This window comes from Tamandua tetradactyla, chromosome 23 (genome assembly GCF_023851605.1).
Source record: "Tamandua tetradactyla isolate mTamTet1 chromosome 23, mTamTet1.pri, whole genome shotgun sequence".
Classification (NCBI taxonomy): domain Eukaryota; kingdom Metazoa; phylum Chordata; class Mammalia; order Pilosa; family Myrmecophagidae; genus Tamandua; species Tamandua tetradactyla.
This window is the reverse complement of record NC_135349.1, coordinates 4,382,304-4,403,411: the sequence shown is the minus strand read 5'-3', so window position 1 is coordinate 4,403,411 and position 21,108 is coordinate 4,382,304. Positions and strand designations below refer to the sequence as shown.

The following is a 21,108-nucleotide window of genomic DNA, read 5'->3' as shown; positions in this document are numbered from 1 at the left end:
ATCTGAATCTTTCAAGCCATTAATTCTACTTCAATTCTATCACAAATTTAACTGCTGTGTTTCTCGGTTGGAATGCAGAGTTTGAGGTATTTGAGGTTGCTTTAATTCTAGAAAAGTGAAAAGGGAAGCTATAGAAATACCGAGACTTGTAACCACAATCACTCATCACTGTGCAGACAGTGTTAAAGGTGAGGACAGAAAAGGCACATGTCCACCTGGCTGCGCAGGCAGGTGCTCACCACCAGCTCCTCTCCGGGCTCCCACTTGGCTGTGCCACACGTGATACGAGCCTTTGCACAGACGGTGGCGCTCAAGGAAAGACGTGGTCCTGGCACCCAGCCCGCGGACCTTCCTGGCTACAGGAATAGCTACAAGTGACCTAAAAAATCACACAATTCTTCAACAGGAAGGTGAAAGTAAAAAGACAGATGATTTAATTATGCAAATTAACACTTCCCTTTCCTTTTAGGTATCTCCGGGCATTCTGTCAGGTTCACTTGTTCTCACAGAAGAGCTTTTAAATGTCAGAAGTAACCTCTCTCTTCAAGTACCCACATGGAAAACAAGATCAGAAACAAAATAAAAGTCCACTCTGGAAAAAACTCCAGAAGAATCCAATTTGGAAGAAATTTAATTAACAAAACAAAATGGGGAGAAGGGGTCTGGCAGGGGCTATGGGGAGAGGCCCCAGCACGCGACCAGGCCTGCACCAGGCGCCCGGGCTTGAAGAGCACGGCCTCCCGCGACAGCCAGAGCCCTTCCAGCCGGCACGCGTTGCCCGCAGCGCACATCGCTAGGGACAGACATGGAAAACCAGACGGCTTCAGTCTGCTGTGAAGCGGCTTCTAGCTCTTCTGGGCTGGCTTGGCACATGATGCATGCAAAGCAAGGAGGTTTCAAGGGCTTCGCCAAACAGTTAATTTTGGCAAAAAAGAGAAAAGAAACAAAAAGCTAAAATTCATAAGCAGAATTAAAAGCCACTGAAGTGAAAACAATGTATTTCTCAACAGTATAGAATTTGACTACGGCTACAATCTTTTTTTTTTTTTTAAAGTCTCTGCTATCCTCTCCCCCAGTTCAGGTCAAAGTTCATAGCAGCATAACACCATGTCCTCTGGCAAGCCAGCGCTCTCTGCCTCAGGGGTTAGAGTTCACAGGTCAGGCTCAGTCTGTCCGAAGGACCATGGGTGGGTGCTCGCTGTCTTCATCCACCCGCAGGGTGCTGGCTTCCTCCTCCAGGCAGGCCCCGCCCGTGGCCCCCAGCTCACCGGGGTAGGCTGCAAAGAGACAAGAGGTCAGGCCCGGGCGATGAGGAGGACAGACCAGAGGCTGTGGGAACACCAGTGTGTCTGTAAACTGCAGTCCACATTGAGACACTCTCAACTGTAACCTTTCTTCTGACTAACAAGATGAAGACATTTATTTTCCCAAACCAATAAAAGACAAACGCCAGGCAGTTTCAGCTTCTGGGTGCTACTTCAGCTGTGAAGTAGGGAACCTCGGGATGAATTAATTTGCAAAGGAGCCTGAGCCATGAGGACCATTTTCTTCAAAAAAGACGAAAATGAAATTCAGTCTTGAAATATACCCATTTCCAAAGCTTACCTATGTTCCGAGTGAAAACTGAGAGATGGGCAGCTCTGACTAGGGAAAGGCTGGTTAAAGACAGAAGGTGGAAAAACCCACAGAGGGAGAGCCCTGGCAGAATCCACTTTCCAGGTGTGTGCCATGCCCCTTACCAAGCCTAGTTGGAGACGGAGGCACAAAAGTACCTTTTGCGATAGGTGGGCTATAGGTCTGAGTTACTAAGGGGCAGTCGTGGGATGCGGAGTCTAGGGTTTCGCTGGCTGTCTCCATACTGCCATCCAACCTGGAGAAGGGGAGAAAAACAAGACCAAACTCAGTGTTTCCCACGGGAGAACGCAGGCAGCTGGGTGGCACCATGGTGGGGGACCTGTGGCAATGAAGGCCAAGGGCCCCTCGCCAATGGATGCCCACAGGCCCTGCCACATGAGGGAGCCTGGGAAATAACCCCCCACTATCTTTCACCCAGACGTTCAACAGGGAAGGTGTGACTAAAAAGTCTTACCCACCGTTTAAGGTGATGATCACAAATAGAATTCCCTATAAAAAAGACATCAGCCCCATTTCTCCCCCAACTTGAAAAGTACTCTAGTGTTGTGGAGGCTGCCGGCTGCACACTTCTTCCTGGGGACGGACCCGTACTCTCCCCTCTTGCCACAGGTAAGAGCCCCATAGCACCTGGCCACATTTCCTCTCATCCCAGCCCAGGCCGCTGGGGTGAAACGGCAGCTGGCTGCCAAGAGCAGTCACAATTCCCTATGCTGGGCAGAATCAAATCTTAGCTGGGAAAGCAGAGCTCAAAAAGAGCACTGGTGGCCATCCAGCTTCTCTCCTGCCACACTCACTGGTGTTCAGGGAGAGGAGCCACAAGGGGCACACGGGGATCACAAGGGCCACGCAGACTTACTTGTGCTGCTTCATCAGGGTACACTCGCCTCCTTCCTGGGGGTCCAGGTTGTACATATACAGGTATCCATCAGACGCACCCACCAGTAATCGGGGAATCTTCTGAATTCTAGTGGAAGTAAAAAAGCAGCCACACTCCAGGACCACAATTTTCACAAAAAGTGTCTGATTAAACTAGCGGCCTCACTTCTGACACAGCTAGGGAAGAGGCCCCATCAAAAAGAGCCCCCAGTTAGTTCCAAGAGTTCACACCCATCGCCTCTGTCTAGGAGGATAAAGGCTCGGGCCGTGCAGGTTGGGCTCAGAGCAGAGGCCAAGGATGGGCCGAGTGGGCCCCACGGGAGATGGCCACACCAGTGCCAGCCTCTGGGGGTGGATGTTTTCAGAAAACATTTCCAACTATGCTAGTCTCAGAAAAAGGATGGAAAATAATGGCTATAAGATTCACAAAGATGTGCCATCACTGGAATTTTTTCCCCACACCGTTCTCCTTGGGACATTCCCAAAGTGTGCTCTGCAGCTATGCTCTCAAGCTATTCTGAGAGCCTGGAACTCTATGAAAGGGCTGTTTTGTGTAGTCCAAAAATCCATCAGTACTGGCAACCTCAGACAGTCTGACTTAATGATTTCTTCGCTAACACTCTAAGTAATTAGAGCCAAGACAGAATGAGGGAGATTTTTCTGGAATTAAACCAAACACCGCAGAGATCATCCAAGTCTCATGGGGTCCAGCTGCGTTTCATGGTCTCCTCCATGTGATAAAACTTGTACTTAAAGGCAAGTTCTAAGTCTGCCAGTTATCTCTGGGTCAGGAGAAACCGCCAAGGGATCCCAAACCAGCCGCGACAAGCCGGCTTCCCTGACCAGACATACTGCTGCACACAGGAGGCAAGGCAGTGCCCCTCTCTACTCACGTAGCGAGTGAACAGATGTTCTTGTGACCGCAGAATGGCAGGCGGACGGTGGCAAAGGCTCTCCCCTGGTTGAACATTTCTGTTACTTGAGAGGGCAGGTAGCTGGTAGAAGCCATGAGCACTTTCCCAAAGTAGCCAGTCCAAGTGGTGGGCTCCTCCTGAGGTCTGTAAGGAAAGCTTGTTCAGACACTAAGATGAGACCCTTTACCGTGGGTCTCACACAGAGACCAAGGGGAGTCTGCAGGCCTGAAAGAGAAATTTTCTATAATGCTTGAACAACAAATAAAAAACCACAACACACTGAAGAAAAACACCGATTCCTCCAGGTGCTGGGAAGCACATAACAGAGCACGTCTTCTTGGAAAGGTCAGGGGAGGAAGTCCACCCGGCTCCGAGAACCAGAAAGAGCCACGCTCCTCCTGAAGGGTGCGTGGGGAGTGGCAGATGAGGAGGCCCCTGATTCGGGAGCAGGTTTGAGGACACAGCAGGCCACACTTCTGACCCATCTCTAGATCTTTGTTTCCCCCCCAAAAATTGTGGTATACCTAACGAGGACAAATCTCATCCCAGAGCCCATTTCTTCTTGACATTCATCCTGAGTACATTTTGTAAGTTATTTTAAATGCCTCTTTGAATAAGACAGAATAAAAATAAATAATACTGATCCTAGTGGGATGTTCTTCTTTTTTAAAATTTGGGAAAAGATAAGAAGGACCCCATCATCATGCATATTCACTGCAGTCATTATTAATTAAAATAAACTGCTTCCAAAATGAAAACAGCTCATCCCTTTTCTCATATACAGGCAGGCTAAAGGAGACAAATATTCATTCTAAAAGTAGTCTAATCACAAATATTTTGGTTGATAAGTGTAGAGGTGAGCATTTATACTGACCAAAAGATATCCACCTTTGGCCTCAAGTGTCCCCTCATTCCTCTCTCTAGCACACTTTCCAAAGCCGAACATCATCTTAAAGAGGAAAAAAAAAATCCATTATACTGCTGAGTGTCTAGAGCTGGTGGCACATATTCTCCAGGGTTTTTATTGGCAAACAGAGTCCAAAAGCAGGAAAATCTCTGTGTTGATGTTTCCATCCAGTCAGAATAACCAGGGACAAAGTGATTTTTTAAAAACACACTTTAAACCAATGTATCTTGGCAACTCACTTTTCTTTCACAGTCTCAAGTTTGAAGATGTGCACCGTCTCGGTGTTGCTGGAGGCAGAGAGGAACATGCCATCCATGCTGAAGGCCAAGGAGCAGATGCTTACACACCTGGCGGAGAGAGAACGCGAGTCACAGGGGGCCTTCCCAGGTCGTGGCCATGAGCTCTGCTCAGAGGGACGGGCCAGGGTGCCCCGAGGACTTCTAACTAGAGGGACAGGGGAGAAACAGTTCCCACAGTGGGTGTGCCTGAGGTCTGGTGATAGCTTTCCTACTCCCTCCATCCATCTTCTCAAAAAATTTCTTAAGAGGAGAAAATGTTTGAAAGTTAATACCGATTTGGATTAATTCTTTAATATGGCCCTCAATGGCCAATTTTCTTTGCAATTTCAAAATAAGGAAGGGAATAAGGACTTCATTAAATTATGATTTGCTAAATTAGCATGGACTTAGAGCCCTAAGGCTAGTGAAAGAATATGCAAGAGGGTAAATTTAAGAATAAAGCAAAATTTCTAACACGATAAGTCTGCCACTATACTACGTTTCAAAAATCTATGTAAAAATCCTAAAGCCATTAAGTCAATCCAATTTTTCTCAGAGTCCTAGAAATGCAAGGTACTCCTGTCATAGCAGGGAGTTTTATTCGATTCAGCAGACATTTATGATGATGTGCCCTGCACTGTCCTACAGACAGGCACGGTTCTTGCCTTGATGGCTTACAATAAGGTGAGTGGGACAGAGGTGCAGTGTTCAACTGGCTACAAGCACAAGAGTGATAAAATAAGGATGGAGAAGCATATAGCAAAGAGATTTAATCATTTAACCTTAAAGGAAAGGACCGCTCAGCTCAGATTCAAAGAATTAGAAGAGTTGGTGGGTCACCAGACAAGACATTCAAGCACAGGGATAGCACATGTGGGACCCCCAGTGAAGAGAGATCAGCTTTTCTGAGGAGCAGATGGAAGGGCAAGGCTGGGACTAGGAACAACCGGGAAAAGGGACCCAAATAAGACGAGGAAAGGGGAGGGCCAGACACTGGGAGGTCTGGCAGGCCACGTTCAGGAGTCTGGACTTCATCCTTCAGGCAGCCGGCGGGCCCTGAGAGACTTTAATTATGCTGACACTGTCAAAGAACAACTCGGGTTCAAGTGTGAAGAGTAGGTCGAAAGGGCCAACCAGCAGGATGCAGGGCAAGGACGAGGCTCCAGCAAGAAGCCAGGGGGTGGCCGGGACCAGGGGTGCCAGCAGAGACGGGAAGGATGGCTGCCTCTGGGAACAACTTGGAAAGGAACTGGGTGCAGGAAATGAGAGAACGGAACAGAAGCCGGCTCCCTCTGGCCCCGGCGCTAGGCAGGTGGGTAGTTGGTGATGACATTTATCCAGTTGTGGAACAGGTGGGACAATGAGTGGCTGCGGCCCATCTGGGCCTGGGTGAGCTGAAGTGCCCTGTCCTGTGTGCAGGAAGAACTTCTGGGCACAGCACACCTTCCCTGTAGGAAGGGTGTGGAGTGTGGGTGGGAGGAGAAGAGGCTCCAGGGCAGAAACTAGATGGAGGAGGAGGAAGCTGAGCCTGGCAGCAAAAGAAGAAAAGAAGCCCAGGAAGGTGTGACGTAAAGGAAATCAGGAGATGGCACCAGAGGCCCTTTCAAGGGAGAGCCAAAGCCATTTGCTGGGGCACTGGGGAGCTGGTCCTGAGGTTCCCAGAGGAGAGACTGAGCGAAGGGCACCACCTGTGCGAACAGGGGAGCTGGGCTGCAGAATCAGAGCTGGCCACGGGGCCCTAAGGGGTCTGGAGGACCTGGTAACGGGGGTCTGTCCAAGTTCCAGGTCTACCTGCCCACCGCTCTCATACTCACGTACCATCACAGACAAGCAAAACCCTAGTTTGCTTTTACTGAACAGCTCCTTTATCTCCTGTAACCAACCCCATAATCTCAACAGGCAATTCAGTTTGGCTGAAACGCTCGTTTGTTTAACCAGAATTCCCTCATTGTTCTTGGCGTTTCCACTTGCTTGATCACAGATAATACATAACTGAAATCAAGATATAACCTCCAGAATCAATTCCGAAGACGGATATACTCTACCTCTTAACTCCTCTCCGGAATTCAAAGATCTTTTGTCCCTCTGGAATGGAAAATACCCTAATCACGGTCCCCTGTGACAGGAAAAAAAAATTATTTTAGCTAAGTAAAAACAGACTCTTTCTATGCCTTTCACATCAGACCATAAATGAAATATGTGGTACATTTTTCAGTGGCAGCTTTGGGGCCAGGACGGGAGTTTCTGAGTCCCGCTCCTCTGCCTTTTGCACACTTTTGCATACCACGTTCGTACTGTTGCCACTGACATGCTGGCATATCCCTTGTGCTCTGCTGTTACCCCATGTTAAATCTTCCTTAAATCAATCTTCTTTACTTTACTGCTTATTCTAAACACTAATAGCCAGGAAGTCAAATGTGTAATAAAAGAGCTCTACTTTTTCTGTCAATTAAAGTTTAAACTATTAGAAACAAAACCATTTAATCATATACTACACATTGGCAACCACTACTTAACTGGACTGTCTGATGAAATTTAAGTGCCCTGCCAAAGTTCTTCCCTGCTACTTTAAATTGAGTTATTGCTCATGAGAACTGATTATCTGGAAAATTTCCTTAATTGCCTAAAAAGGAATTCATTCAAACTTATAAAACAGTAATACCTATAATAAGAAAACGTTTACTAAGACAAAGGAAAACATGAATAAATGGTGAGCTATAGCACTGTCTCTTCTTCGAAAGCAAACCTTTTGAAGACGTCAATTTCCCCCACTATTCTCCCCCTCCCCCCCAGCATATCAATAGGGAATCCATGGGCAAGGGGACTAGGACTTGAACATCTGGGACCACAAGGGAATAGGCAAGAAAATTAAAATGCATAGCACTTTCAGCTTCTTGATATTATCAAGCTATAGCATGAAAATAACACATGAAGAAGACTGACAGAAAGTTCAAATTGTTACATATAAAAACAAAAGATTAAATACTAAGAATTAAATAAAAAGTAGAAAATTTTCAGGGACTGGAGTGATTTTTCACATAACAACAGAAGAACCATAAAAAGAATAAATCAGAAAGCTAATTACACAAAGATGCAAACTTCTGGCCACTGAAAAACAGGAAACTGAATTCAGTTTCTAGAAATATATACAAAGGTCTACCCAAATATCCATCTTTCAGAATAACTGACATGTTTATAAATAGCAAAAAACTACAAACAACTTAAAATGTAGACCACCAAGGAATTGTTTAAATTATGGTAAATTTATACCATGGGATACTGTGCAGCCAGCAGAAATCAGGCTGCAGAAACCATGCTGAGAAAGTATTAAGGATAATGGATCTTTCTGGTGAAAGTCACACCAACTAAAGTATGGTCTTTCTTAGGAATAAGGGGGATAAAATGTTTTATGCATATACATACAAAAATAATCAAAGCTAAAGTTCTGTCCTTCACAGCCTAAACTTCTAAATTTACAATTTTAATGACACATCTACCGTGTCTTTCTAACTAACAGCTGTCTTGTCACAGTGGGACTGCTAGTCCGTGAATGTGATGGTGGTGTGTGCCCTGCACGGCTGCAGCACCAGGCACAGAGCACCGTGGGAAGCCGGTGGGGCTAACTCCACCTACCGAAGGGACTCTGATTTAGAGGCAAACCAAGTGCTTGCTCATTATTGGCCTTGAAACTCCATACAGTGCTTTGGCCTTTCCAAGACCTAATACAAAACATAATAGTCATTAAGACTCCAATTTAACAAGAGGCGACAGAATTTCATGGCCATTTTGAGCCCCCTAAGGAGTGAGGAAGGAACAGGGTGATAATGTGGCTAGGAGTCCAATCTGTCACTGCCCAGCTGGCTGACCCGGGCCGACTGCTCACCCGCCCCAAGCCTGTGATAACAAATGGAGAAATGTCTGCCTTACAGCACGAGGGATCCAAGGCGGTCATGAACTGAAAGGAGCTCAGAAAGTGTGTGACACAAGCAGCGACCCAGAAACGGTGAGGTCATTGTAACAGGCCCCGGGGATGAGGGTCATGCTGCAGAGACCCCAGGAAGCGAAAGTGGGTCGATTTGTACCATGTCTGCTTGGTCTGGTTGGTTCGAAGGGGAGAGAAACTTGGGGAGGAGACTGTGTAGTGAGATGGCATCAAATGAAACAAGCCAGTGGGAGATGGAAGCACGTGATCGGTGTTCCAAAGAAACGCACAGACAGAGGGAACAAGTTAGATCTCCAGAGAAAGAAGACCAGAGAACAGAGTCGGTTCAAATAAGAGAGGAAGCGAGAGAGGAAAAAGAGGGGGCAGCTAGGGAGAAGACTGAAACCACTCTGGGCCAGAGAGGCTAAGCAGGAAGAGGTGTGAATTGGAGGACTGCCAAGGCATCCATCCTTGTCCTATGTACAGAGGGGTTTAAAAAAGGCCAAATACTTTCCACCCAGAAATTCGTGTTACTGGAATATCTGAAGATAATCATCAGAGATGCATACAAAAGATTTATATGTAAGACTTAAACACACATGATTATTTACAATATCAAAATGTTAAAAATGATATAAATGTTCCAAAAGGTGATATTTCAGTAGTAAATAAGAATCAAATACTGTATACCATTAAAAGTGCTTTGTAACTTAATGAATTACAACACAACATAGAGTTAAAAAAGGATGATATCTCATACATAATATAGCCTGATCCCAATTTTGTTAAATGAATATAAAAGGAGTGACAGGAAATACATTGAAACATATTTAGATCAGCTCTGGACAGAATTATGTCTGTTTGCTTTTTTTATACTTTTCATTATTTTCTAAGTTTTCTAACCTCAAATGTGTTAGTTTCATAATTGAAAACAAAACAAAACAAAACACTGGGTGAATGGCGTGATTCGGAATGGCATTTTCATGGCCTTTGTACATGTCTATATTTTCTATGACAAATAGGTATTAGTTCTATGCAGAAAAAAGGCATTCCAAGGCAGCACACTGACAGCCCACAAGTGGATTTTCACTGTGCTCCTCTGTGATTTGGTGGCCACAGAAACTCCTTCGGTAACGTGGCTGTGTGAAGGAAGCAGGGAGGTCTCTGGAATCCTGTGAACTAGTTTCTTGCCGGGTGACAGCAGATCAGGCCTTACCTTCTCTGAAGCAGTGGCAAGTTTGGTACCACTTGCATCAAAAGCCAAGGCTGCTAAAGGGCTGTCGTGAGCTGGGATCATGTTCGCAGCTCTCTGAAAAGGAGAAATCAATGAAATGTGATTCCCATGAAGCAGGGGACTACACACCTGGGCTACCATTTACTCATTAGGCTGGAAATGCCAATTTGCAGCCACTAAAACTGCATTCCAGTTAATACAAACACTGAATCCACTTGACTTAATGGGGATGGAAGTCCAAGGAACTGCTGCTCAAAACCTTAAGCAAAAGCCACATAATTCACCATACAGTTTTCTGCATTCCTTCCAGCACTCCCACTGTGATGAGCTCAACACTGGGAGGTGGGAGGCGGAGACAGCCAGGCCTGCGCTGCCATGAAGGATGCGCCAGCGGGGACCTCTGCGTTAGGGAGCCCCGGAACTAAGATGGCAGGTGCTCCCAGCGCTGGTCGGAGGGGAAGATGTGCCGCTCAAAGCTGCCCGAGCCCCAGAGGAAGCCTCACCAGGTTCACGGTGTCGAAGACCTGCACCTCCCCGATGGTGGCGCTCCCGGGGTAAGCCAGGTAACAGTTGTCATTGCTGATGGAAAGTGCGCACAGGCCTGTGAACACATGCAGGCACACGGGGCCGTTCAGGCTGAGGATGAGGAGGCCTTTTGGTTGTGACATGTAAATCAGCACCAATTTAACCAAGACCGCAGAAATCAGAAACAGCATGACACCACCGTTCACTGCATTTTTTTTTAAGCTCAAGAACCCAAACCACCACCTTAGGTGACAGCAGAATTACAAACAGATCAAAGGCCTTTGGTCTGAACTGATCAGTGGCCTTGGAATTGGAGGGTGCCCCAACGAGTGACTTCAGAGGGTCACTAGACAGCTTCAGGAGGAAGGCAGCCTGGCTTAGATGAGGCCATTTTAAATCTGACTAGATCTGCAGAAGCTGTAAGGAGAGAAGACAATCTCTCACCTCCAGGCAGAATCAATACCGCAGGCTTCTCTTCTCCCCAGTGAATTTACCTGCAGGGTTTGGGGGTGTCTCCCTGATTGTGTGCAGAACCTTCATGTCCCGGATGTTGTGGATATACAGAGATTCTTCCAGGCACACGATCAATCTCTAGAAAGGAGAGGCGAGGCACAGGAGACATTTGCAGCCATCCCCACCTGCTGGGCTTTCCTGTCCTCCGGGAAAGCCAGGCTCTGAGAATGCTTTGCTACTGGCAGGGGCTCTGTCTACCAATTCAGAGATGTCCAAAAGCCAGTTGGTTCCCACACTGTTTATGCCAGTTGTACTGGTCATTTCTAATTTTGATTATTTAATTAAATATTACATAAACCAACAAAATATAGCTAAGAAAAGTGTGTGTTGTTAAATGTATCTATTTTTTGGTTGGTTTTGGTTTCCCTTCTCATCTCTCTCTTCTCCCTACAAAAACCAGATTGAAGACTTTGGAGAGGTTTGGTAAGGTAAGGTGCTTTTAAAAAAAAATGCTGTTGGGGCGGGCTGCGGTGGCTCAGCGGACAAGAGTGCTTGCCTGCCGTGCCGGAGGACCCCGGTTCGATTCCCGGCCCCAGCCCATGTAAAAAACAAGCAAACAAACAAAATATAATAAAACAAGAAAATGTTTAAAAATGTTTCCCGTTCTTCCTCCCTTCCTTCCTTCCATCCTTCCTTCCTTCTCTGTCTTTCCTTCCTTTCCTCCCTCTCAATAAAAAAAAAAAAAAAAAAAAAAAAAAAAAAAAAAAAAAAAAAATGCTGTTGAACAAGGCATGGGTAAGAGAAAAGTAAAAGTCTAGGGATTTAGGGCGGGCTATGGTGGCTCAACAGGCAAGAATGCTCGCCTGCCATGCCAGAGGACCCGGGTTCGATTTCCGGTGCCTGCCCATGTTAAAAAAAAGTCTAGGGATTTAAAAATGTACAAATAAAAATTTAGAAGATTCTAAACTGCACTCAGATTACTTTGCAACTCTCTTTAAGCTCTTGCTCTATCTGAAAGAAAATGAAGGTAGACATGCAGGTGACCCTTTCTTAGGTGGGAATTTATGCAAGAAAGACCACCTGCAAAGCGCCTGGTTCTACGTGAACTGGTGCGTTAATGGACACTTGTAGGTTTAACGGCCATGACCAGTTCCTATCTCCCAGGAGAGTTTCTGCTACCCAGTGGCTGTCACAGCCCAGAAACCACTGGTCCTAGTGGTCTATATTTTGTCTGGCTGTGTCATGAGTCTTCCCTGCAAAGAACACTTTGCTGTAAACAGAAAATGCTGGAAGATCTCAAGGACACTGTGAAACAAGACAGGTTTCATGAAATAAACTCCAGACCTAGTCACCAGGCTCCCACTTGGCCCAAGAGGCATGCTAGTTTTAGGGAAGGTACAAAAGAGTGGGTTCCTTCATCTTATATCAAATATTAAATTAACAGTTTAAAAGGGTAAGAGATTTTTAAAATACATTTATAATAGCAAAGAAAGGTGACTGACAGATACACTATGCTAGCAACTCCATGGACGAGTACTAGATATAGAGAAACTGCCATACTCGTGCCTTGAAGGATGAGTAACATAAGACTGGCAGAGAGGAAGGGCCTCCCTCGTGGGGACTGGTTTGAACCAAACTGCTGCGACAAAAAAAAACACAATGTGGCTGGAGTGGAGAATCTGTCCTTGGCAACATGTAGATGAGGGAAGCAGGGTGGATGGGCCCAGAGAGCAGAGACACCTGAATGGCAGGCAAAGGACCACCGCCTCTATCCTACAGGCACTGGGGAAACTCTGGAAATGCCAGCAGACGGAAACAGTGCACCGGGCAGCAGGGTTCCTTCACGACTGCCACTCACCTGCCTGTTCAACTTCACGGCCAGTATGGTGTTGGAGTAGCTGTAGTTGCAGATCTCGGTCCCCTTCTTAAAGTGGCACACCTTTAGCTTCCGAGGCGCTTTGAGGCTCACGATGGCAACGAGGCTGCTTGAGAACAGTCTCTCTACAATGCACACATCTTCCGTATCAGCTGAAAGTAGAAGAAACATGGGCATACTTATGTCCTTGTCAGTAGGCAAAATCTGCTCACAAAAAACAAATCCGGGCTTAGGTGGCCTGAAAAGCAGAGACCACGCAGTCTCCCAAAAGGGCACTGTGTCACATGGCTGTGCCTGGAGATGATCCCAGAGCTCTGTAGAAATGTAAAGCGGGGCTTTGGAGCAGACATATTGGGGCAAACTCACTGCTGACTCGCTGTGGTGAGCCCCTGGCCGGCTGCCCTACTTAGCTGGCTCCTACATTCTGCGTGGCTAGCTCAGGCCTCAGCTCACGTGCCTCCTCCCTGACCCCTCCATCAAAGGGAGGCCCTCCCAGTCACGGGCTCTCATAGCATCTGATTCACTTCCTCCCTGGTATGCACCTGTAATTATCTTGTTTGTTCACTCACTCACTGTCTGCTCTTGATACATCCTCTAGAAGGTAAGTGCCACGAAGACAGAAACTTCATTTGCCCTGCTCACAGCTGGCACTTACAACAGTACCTGATACAGGACAGCGTCCCAAATGTTCTTTGAATGAATCACTTTTTCTGAGTTTCTGCATATGGAAAATGGGGGCTATACTGACTCTTCAGAATTGTCAGGAGGAAATTATAGGTACTCGCCCACTACACCCTGCACATGCTAGCACCTGCCTTTCCCTTAGAGCAGGAACCCACCTACTCAGCAGATTCTGGGTTAGAAAACACATGTATACAGCATCTTGCATAGGGAACAACAGACACAGATCTGAAGATCTGTAAGGAAGGAAGGAAAATACAGCCCTCCACTGGCAGCTGTTCGCATCTCCCATACACACCCCAATCTTCACCCATTCCTGCTTTGTTCTATTAGTAGCCGCCTGGAGTATGTTCAGATCCAGGAGCCAGGAGAATTCTGGAACGCAGAGAAACTCTCTGGGGTCAGGTTCTAGGCTATAATTTCTCTCCACAGGCTGCCCTTTTCTGTGCTAGAGGGAACCACAGGGTGGCAGGAGTTCAAGCATCCACCCACTGTGAATTCAAGGATGCGAGGCCCTAGTCTGTGCACCTGGACCCAGCGGCCCCCAGGGCAGAGGTCACCACACGGTCCACCTGGCAGTGCTGCTCATCTGGAGCCTAACTGAGGATGTTCCCTGTGTGAAAATCCACACAAAGTGCAGAACGACTTAAAAGGGCGTCTTTCAATAAGTTCTGTTGCTGGATTTAAACAATGTACCTCAACGACACACATAATTTAGCTTAGAAACCAAACTACAAGGTTAAGTGAAATAAGAAATGTCTAAGGATCCATTTGAAAGGACACAAGCTATTTCTAGGAAGATGTGGCATCAATCGTTTCGATGTCTAACATGCACAGCACTCAACAGATACTAGAATCCCTGATGTTAGCTCAAGTCAAATCCTAAGTGATATAACCCATATTTCTGGGGAAAAAATATAAGAAAGGATACCAGCTTTGCTATTACTTAGGATGAAACAGGCAGTAAAATCAAGTACATAAGGCTAAGCACTTTCCAGTATTTATTTGTAGTCATTTCTACCTAGCCAGTTAGTTGCCCTGAACCATTTTTATTTCCCTTTCCTTGCAGCAGCAGCAAGTTAACTTTTAATAAAGAGCGACAAAGGCAGGTGTCTGCCACAACCGGGAGAGGCCAGACAGGAGGAGTCCAGGGAGGGGGGACCTGGCAGCACCTGAATTGGTCACCAGTCCCTTCCTGGACCCGACTTCCACATGCAAGGCCTGGGGGCTGGGACCCTTCCTGGTTTTGATAGAACGATGTGATCTCTAGGCCCAATGTTTAATGTTTGTTGAGATGAGATGGATGCATAGCCATGAGATGGATGCATAGCCAGACTGTCTCTTTATTTGCAGCTGGCAAGATGATTTCAATGGCTGGGTGTACCCTCCATGCCACCAGGCCTAGTTCCCCGACAAGGCAGCCAACTTCCTGGGCCGAGGGGGACAAGGCCCTTTCTTCCTCACTGCCCAATATCTTTTCTTTTTCCTTTCTTAAAAAAAAATATTTTTACTGACAAATCTCCCCACATATATAGTTCATTCATGGTATACAATGAATGGCTCATAGTATCATCACATAGTTGTGTTTTCATTCCCACGATCATTTTTTAGAACAGTTGTATCACTCCAGAAAAAGAAATGAAAACAGAAAAAAACTCATACATCCCATACCCCTTGCCCCTGCCTCTCACTGACCACTAGTATTTCCATCTACCCAATTTACTTTACTCTTTATCCCCCCTAAAATTCATTTATTTTTTATCCATTTTTTTTTTTACTCATCTGTCCATAGCCTGGATAAAAGGAGCATCAGACACAAGGTTTTCACAATCACACAGTCACATTGTAAAAGTTATAACTTTATACAATTGTCTTCAAAAATCAAGGCTATTGGAGCCATGTTTCTTGAAGATGATTATATAATGATACAGCTTTCGCAATATGACTGTATGACTGGGAAAACCCTGTGTCTGAAGCTCCTTTTATCTACGGTATGGACAGATAACTAAAACATAGGGATTAAAAATAAATTAATAGGGGGAACAAATGTTAATCATGATGATGAACATACAACTATCTGATGATATTGTGAGTTACTGATTATATAACAAGAATGGAATGATCATATGGTAAGAATGTTTGTTTTTATATGTTTTTATGTTTTAAAAAAATTTTTAAAAAAAGAATCAAAGCTACTGGAACACAGCTCAACAGTTTCAGGTACTTCCCTCCAGCCACTCCAATATACCATATAGTAAAACGGGATGTCCATATCATGCATAAGAATAATCTTCAGGTTAACCTCTTGACTCTGTTTGAAATCGCTCAGCCACCGAGACTTGATTTTGTCTCATGTCTCTCTCCCCCTTTTGGTTGAGAAGGCTTTCTCAATCCCATGATGCTGGGTCTCGGTTCATCCCCAGGAATCAGGTCCCACGTCACCAGGGAGATTTACACCCCTGGGAGTCAAGACAGTGAGTTCACCTGCCAACTCGGCTTAGAGAGGGAAGCCAAATGTGAGTAACAACAAGGGTTCTCTGGGGGTGACTCTTTTTTTTTTTAAATTTACTTTATTTTTTACATGGGCAGGCACCGGGAATCGAACCCAGGTCCTCTGGCATGGCAGGCAAGCATTCTTCCCTGCTGAGCCACCGTGGCCCGCCCTTAGGCATAATTTTAAGTAGGCTTAGCCTGTCAGGAATAAGTTTCACAGGGGCGAATCTGAAGATCGAGCGCTCAGCCTATTGATTTGGTTGTCCCCAGTGGCTGCAAGAATATCAGAAATTCTCCAAATGGGGAAATTGAATATTTCCTCTTTTCTCCCCAGTTCCCCAAGGGGACTTTACTGCCCACTATCTTACTCTTCAGGCCTCCCCCTCCCAGGAAAAACAGTCATTCTTCAAGGTTTGTTAACTGTTAGGGGTTGCACTCACTAAAGCACACTCTGTTCCTTCCTGCCCTGGCAGCATTCCACCCTCTCATCTGTTGCAGTCGTCACAGCTACCATCTATAACCTGTGCAGCCACTGTACAGCAGTGTCCACAGCAAGGCTGAGTGCCACAAAGACAGGGGCTACGTCTCACCTGTTCACTGCTGTGTCCCCAGGTCTAACACTGTCCAGAGCAGAGCAGGAGCTGAACACACATTTGCTAGATGAATGAAAATGGACCTTTTCTGAATATTCAGATTTTGGGTATTCCCCAAAGTCTTTAAAATACCATTTTTTAAAAACAATAATCTCTTGAAGTGGATCGTATCTAAAAATGGGCTAATCTCATTCATTACATCTGGTTTTGGATGGGGAAATGCTATCATCCCCGCATGCTACACTGACATGGTAAAACTGTTCTTGATCAAGTTCAATTATGCTCATTCTCAGAAATGCTTGAACCTCTGCTCTGGCACCACACACCTTGGTAAGTACTGGGGACATGATGATGATTGACAGAGGCAGAGGCCCTCAGAAAAGTAAGAGGTAAAAAATTAGAGTCTAATCTTGATCTGCAGTATTCCAGTTATGACCTGGTACCAATTTCCTTAATAGTGAAATAAGAATTTACTTTCAGCTTTATTAATTCTAGGACTGAGCCACATTGCAGGAGAACCTCGATTGCAAAAAATTGATTTTAATGAAATAAGTAAATTTTACTTAAATTCTCTGGCCTCCTAAATTAAATCCGTGATAAAAAGGACTTAATTTCAAATATATTCTTCAAAGAATAGAATCTTACTATTTGCTTGATACAATTTTCCGCATTTACTTGATTCATTTCACACATAAAATGGAGAAGCAAACGGGAGCGGCTTCCAGGCACTGGGGACGCCCACCTGGTGAGTAAGGCCAAGCCGTGCCATGGTGGAGCTGAGGCAGAAGAGAAGCGGGGCCCCTTGTGGCCCCGAAATGGTGACACGTCAGGAGATTGAGTAGGAGAAGAGAAAAGCCATGAACATGTAGGTTTAGGTTTGCTAAAGCTGCTGGAAAGGCTATATACCAGAAATGGATTCTCTTTTTCAAAAGGGATTTATAAGGTTATAAACTTACAGTGCTAAGGCTACGAAAATGTCCCAATTAAGGCATCAAGAGGAAGATACCTTCATTGAGGAAAGGCTGCAGGCATCCATGGTTCCTCTGTCACATGCCATCTTCTGGCTTCTATTCTGAGCTTCTCCAGGGCAAACTCTGGATTTCATCTCTGAACTTCTCTGAGTTCTCTGGGTTCTCCTCTTATAAAGGACTTCAGCAAGGGGATTAAGACCGATCTTGAATGGGCTGGGTCACATCTCCATGGAAACAACCTAAACAAAAGGTCCCACCCACGATAGGTCTGCACACACAAGAATGGATTGAAAGAACATGGCTTTTCTGGTATACATAACACCTCAGCACAGTGTGTGATGAGGAAGCCAAAAGAAGACGAAACGTCTGATGACCTGGAGGTTATCTAGAGAACATGACCAATTGTGGTAGAGGGGGTGGAGAGAAGGAATCTGGGCAACTTGCTGGAGAGACATGACCAAAAGGAAGTTTCTGTCTTGCAATACAGGAGCCACTAAGTATGTCGGTGAAGCAAGTGATAATGCAGCAGAAATAGGATAAAGGAAGGAATGAACGCCTAATACAATGAAAGGCAACCAGATCCCATAGGAGAGCTTGTTTTTTAATATGACAGGAATTCTTTTGAACATGATGAGGGAGATGAGAAGATGAGCAAAGACACAGGTGGGCTGGCAATTTAAAAGAAGAAATGTGAGGGAATTCCCTGCTGAGAGCATGTCTTCTCTCTGATGCATGAGGAATGGCTGGTAGTTTTGGGGCTATAGAGATGAGAGGTTTAAGGAGTGAAAAAGATTATGAAAGCCACCTCGGAGAGCAAATACAGTTATAAGGGAAACGCAGGGTCGCTGGGAGGCACTGGGAAGTGCCCATTTGAGGTTTCTGGTAATAAGTTCAAATCCAACCATTTAGAGAAAAATCACATCAATTCAAAAGATGCAGAAAAAGCCTGACAAAATTCAGCATGCCTTCATGATAAACTCTTAGAAACTTAGGAATGGGAAGAAAAATCCTCAATTGATAAAGGGTTATGGCATATTTAAGAGTGAACTACCGAGTGCCTTCCCCTAAGATTGAAAACATGGCAAGGATGTCCACTCTCCTTACTTCTATGCAACATTGTACTGGAGTTCTTACAAAGTACAAAAAGGCAAGAAAAAGAAACAAAATCCACAAAGATCAGAAAGGAAGAAGTAGAACTATTTGCAGACAGCATGACTGCTTACATAGAAAATTATAAGGAATCTACAAAGCAACTATTAGAACTAATAAGTCAATCTGGCATAGTCACAGAATACAAGGTTAACATACAAAAATCAAATGTATTTTTATAGATCAGCTGCAAACAATTGGAAAATGGAGTGAAAAATATTTATAATACCATCAAAACCAAAAATATGAAGAATCAATTTAACAAAAGATATATAAACCCTCCATACATAAAGCCCCAGATCATGGAAGAAATAAAAAGTTCTAAATAAATGGAGAGGTATGCCGTGCTCATAGATTGAAATATCCAATACTGTTAAAATATCAGTTCCCCTCAAATTCATCTCTAAATTCTATATAATTCTAATCATTATCCCAGCAAGCATGTTTATAGACACTAACATGTTGACTTTAAAATTTATACGGAAATACAAAGGACCGAGAATATCCAAAGTTATCTTGAAAAAGAGCAATGTTGAAGGGCTTGTACCATGTCACTTCAAGCTTCACTATATGAAGCTACAGTAAACCAGACAGTATGGTATTGATATAGAGTGACAGATAAATCTATGGAAGAAAATAAAGAGTTCAGAAATACAGCCACATTTATATGACTGTTCTGAGGCACTGAAGTAATCCAATGAAGAAAGAAAGAATTTTTTGACAAATGGTGATGAAACATCTGTAATCCACAAGGAAAACAATCAACCTTGAACTAGCACCTCATAGGAGAATCAAAATTCGCTTGAGATGGACCACTTATTTAAACATAAAACTAAAACTTTAACAGGAAAATATCTTCCTGATTTGGGAGTTTCTTAGAACACAGCAAAACCATAAATGAGAAAAAAACTGGTAAATCAAACTTTATCAAAATTAAATATATTTGTTCAAAAGATATTATTAAGTAAATGTACATACAAGTCACAGAGTGGGAAGAAAATATTCACAAAACTTACATGACAAAGAACTGGTGTCCAGAATATCTAAATATCTCCCACAACTCAATAAGACAAATAACCAAATTCGAAAAGGAGCCAAAGATTTGAACAGACATTTCACAGAAGAAGATACACAAATGGTCTAGAGACACACGAAAGTGCTCCATGCCCTCAGTCATCAGAGAAAATCAAGTAAAAACCCCAATGAAGTATCACTACGCACCTAGGAGAATGGCAGAAATTCACCAGACAGACAGAGAAGGCCAAATACTGACAAGGCGGTAGAGCAGGTGGACTCCTGTACATCACTGGTGAGAACACAAAATGGGACGGCCGCTGGGGAGAAAGGCCTAGGAGTTTCCTATAAAACTAACAGATACCCATCCTATGTCCCAATGATTCTACTCCAAGGTATTTATCCAAGATAATTAAAAACATACACCCACAAAAAGACTTGAAAAAGGATAGCCACAGCAGTTTTATTAATAGCTAAAAGCTGGGAAGAGCCCACAGATTCATCAAGGGGAGGATGGGAACACTATCACATATTCACACAAGACAATCGAGCTGCACAACCACATGGATAAATCTCAAAAACACTATACTAAGTGAAAGGGGCCTCACCAAGAGAGTCCATGCTACAGGATTGCTGTCACATGCAGTTCCAGGCAACAGTAACCTACAGCAGCAAACTCCAGAGCACAGGGTGCCTCTTGCAGGGCTTGGGAGGGAGCAGGACTGACCGGGAAGGGGTACAAGGGAACTTAATGGAGGGATGGTGAACCTTAATAGGGGTTTAGGTTACAGATTTAGGCACCTGTGAAAACTCACAGAATGTTCACTTAAGATTTACCACAAAAGGCAAAAAATACTAAATGCAGAACTCTAAATATTAATATTCATGTTGAAGTACTGAAGGGAATACGTACTTTGGAATGCACCAAAATAAGAAGGATTAATGGACGGCTATGTGATATGAAATGTCAATAGAATCTGGTTGGGAGGTATGTGTTAATACTAAAATTCTTTCAACTCTTCTGTGTTTGAAACTGTCCCTAATAAAATGTTGGAAAATAAAAATAAAATGAACTGGGATGAATTAAAAAAACGAGGGGGTGGTGGTGAGGTGGAGGCAGGAAAGCTATTTTCAACTACAATATTTAAAAAAGAGAGAAAAGTATAATGAACTCCCATATACCCAACAGCTAGATTTAACAAATATTACTTTTTTGCCATTTAGTTTCAACTATTCTTCTTTGCTGAAATTTCAGACATTCATAGTACCTTGATTTTTTTTTTCCTAAATACTTCACTATACCTTCTAAATAAATAAGGACATAGGAAAAGCATCTTTTTCAGCTTATGAATAAAGGAGAAGATTCTTTACATCAAAATAAATTCCAGGTGGGTCAAGTATTTAATGTAGCCATGACATCAAAGCACTAGGAGGAGGAGAATGTTTCTGTAGCCCTGGAGGGGGAAAAGCCTTAAAGCATTCAGAAGCCTTAGAACAAAAGACTGATACATCTCAATATACAGGAGTTCAAGAGTTCAGAATGGCTAAGAGAATCATAAACAAGGTCAAAAAGCAAACAATCCAGAA

General features: G+C 44.3%; 1 protein-coding gene across 1 annotated transcript in view; it reads right to left on the bottom strand.

Annotated features, from left to right (window-relative positions):
* Positions 1–613: 613 nt before the first annotated feature.
* The window catches only part of WIPI2 (WD repeat domain, phosphoinositide interacting 2), a 34,977-nt gene continuing 14,482 nt past the window's right edge, over positions 614–21,108 (bottom strand). The window contains exons 3-12 of the mRNA XM_077140506.1: positions 12,603–12,772; positions 10,786–10,882; positions 10,270–10,367; positions 9,749–9,841; positions 6,656–6,726; positions 4,572–4,679; positions 3,405–3,569; positions 2,492–2,599; positions 1,773–1,870; positions 614–1,277 (exon numbers count right to left, since the gene is read on the bottom strand). Of these exons, the coding sequence (XP_076996621.1) occupies positions 1,165–1,277; positions 1,773–1,870; positions 2,492–2,599; positions 3,405–3,569; positions 4,572–4,679; positions 6,656–6,726; positions 9,749–9,841; positions 10,270–10,367; positions 10,786–10,882; positions 12,603–12,772 (1,121 nt within the window). The 3' untranslated portion in view covers positions 614–1,164. The remainder of the gene's footprint in view (positions 1,278–1,772; positions 1,871–2,491; positions 2,600–3,404; positions 3,570–4,571; positions 4,680–6,655; positions 6,727–9,748; positions 9,842–10,269; positions 10,368–10,785; positions 10,883–12,602; positions 12,773–21,108) is intronic.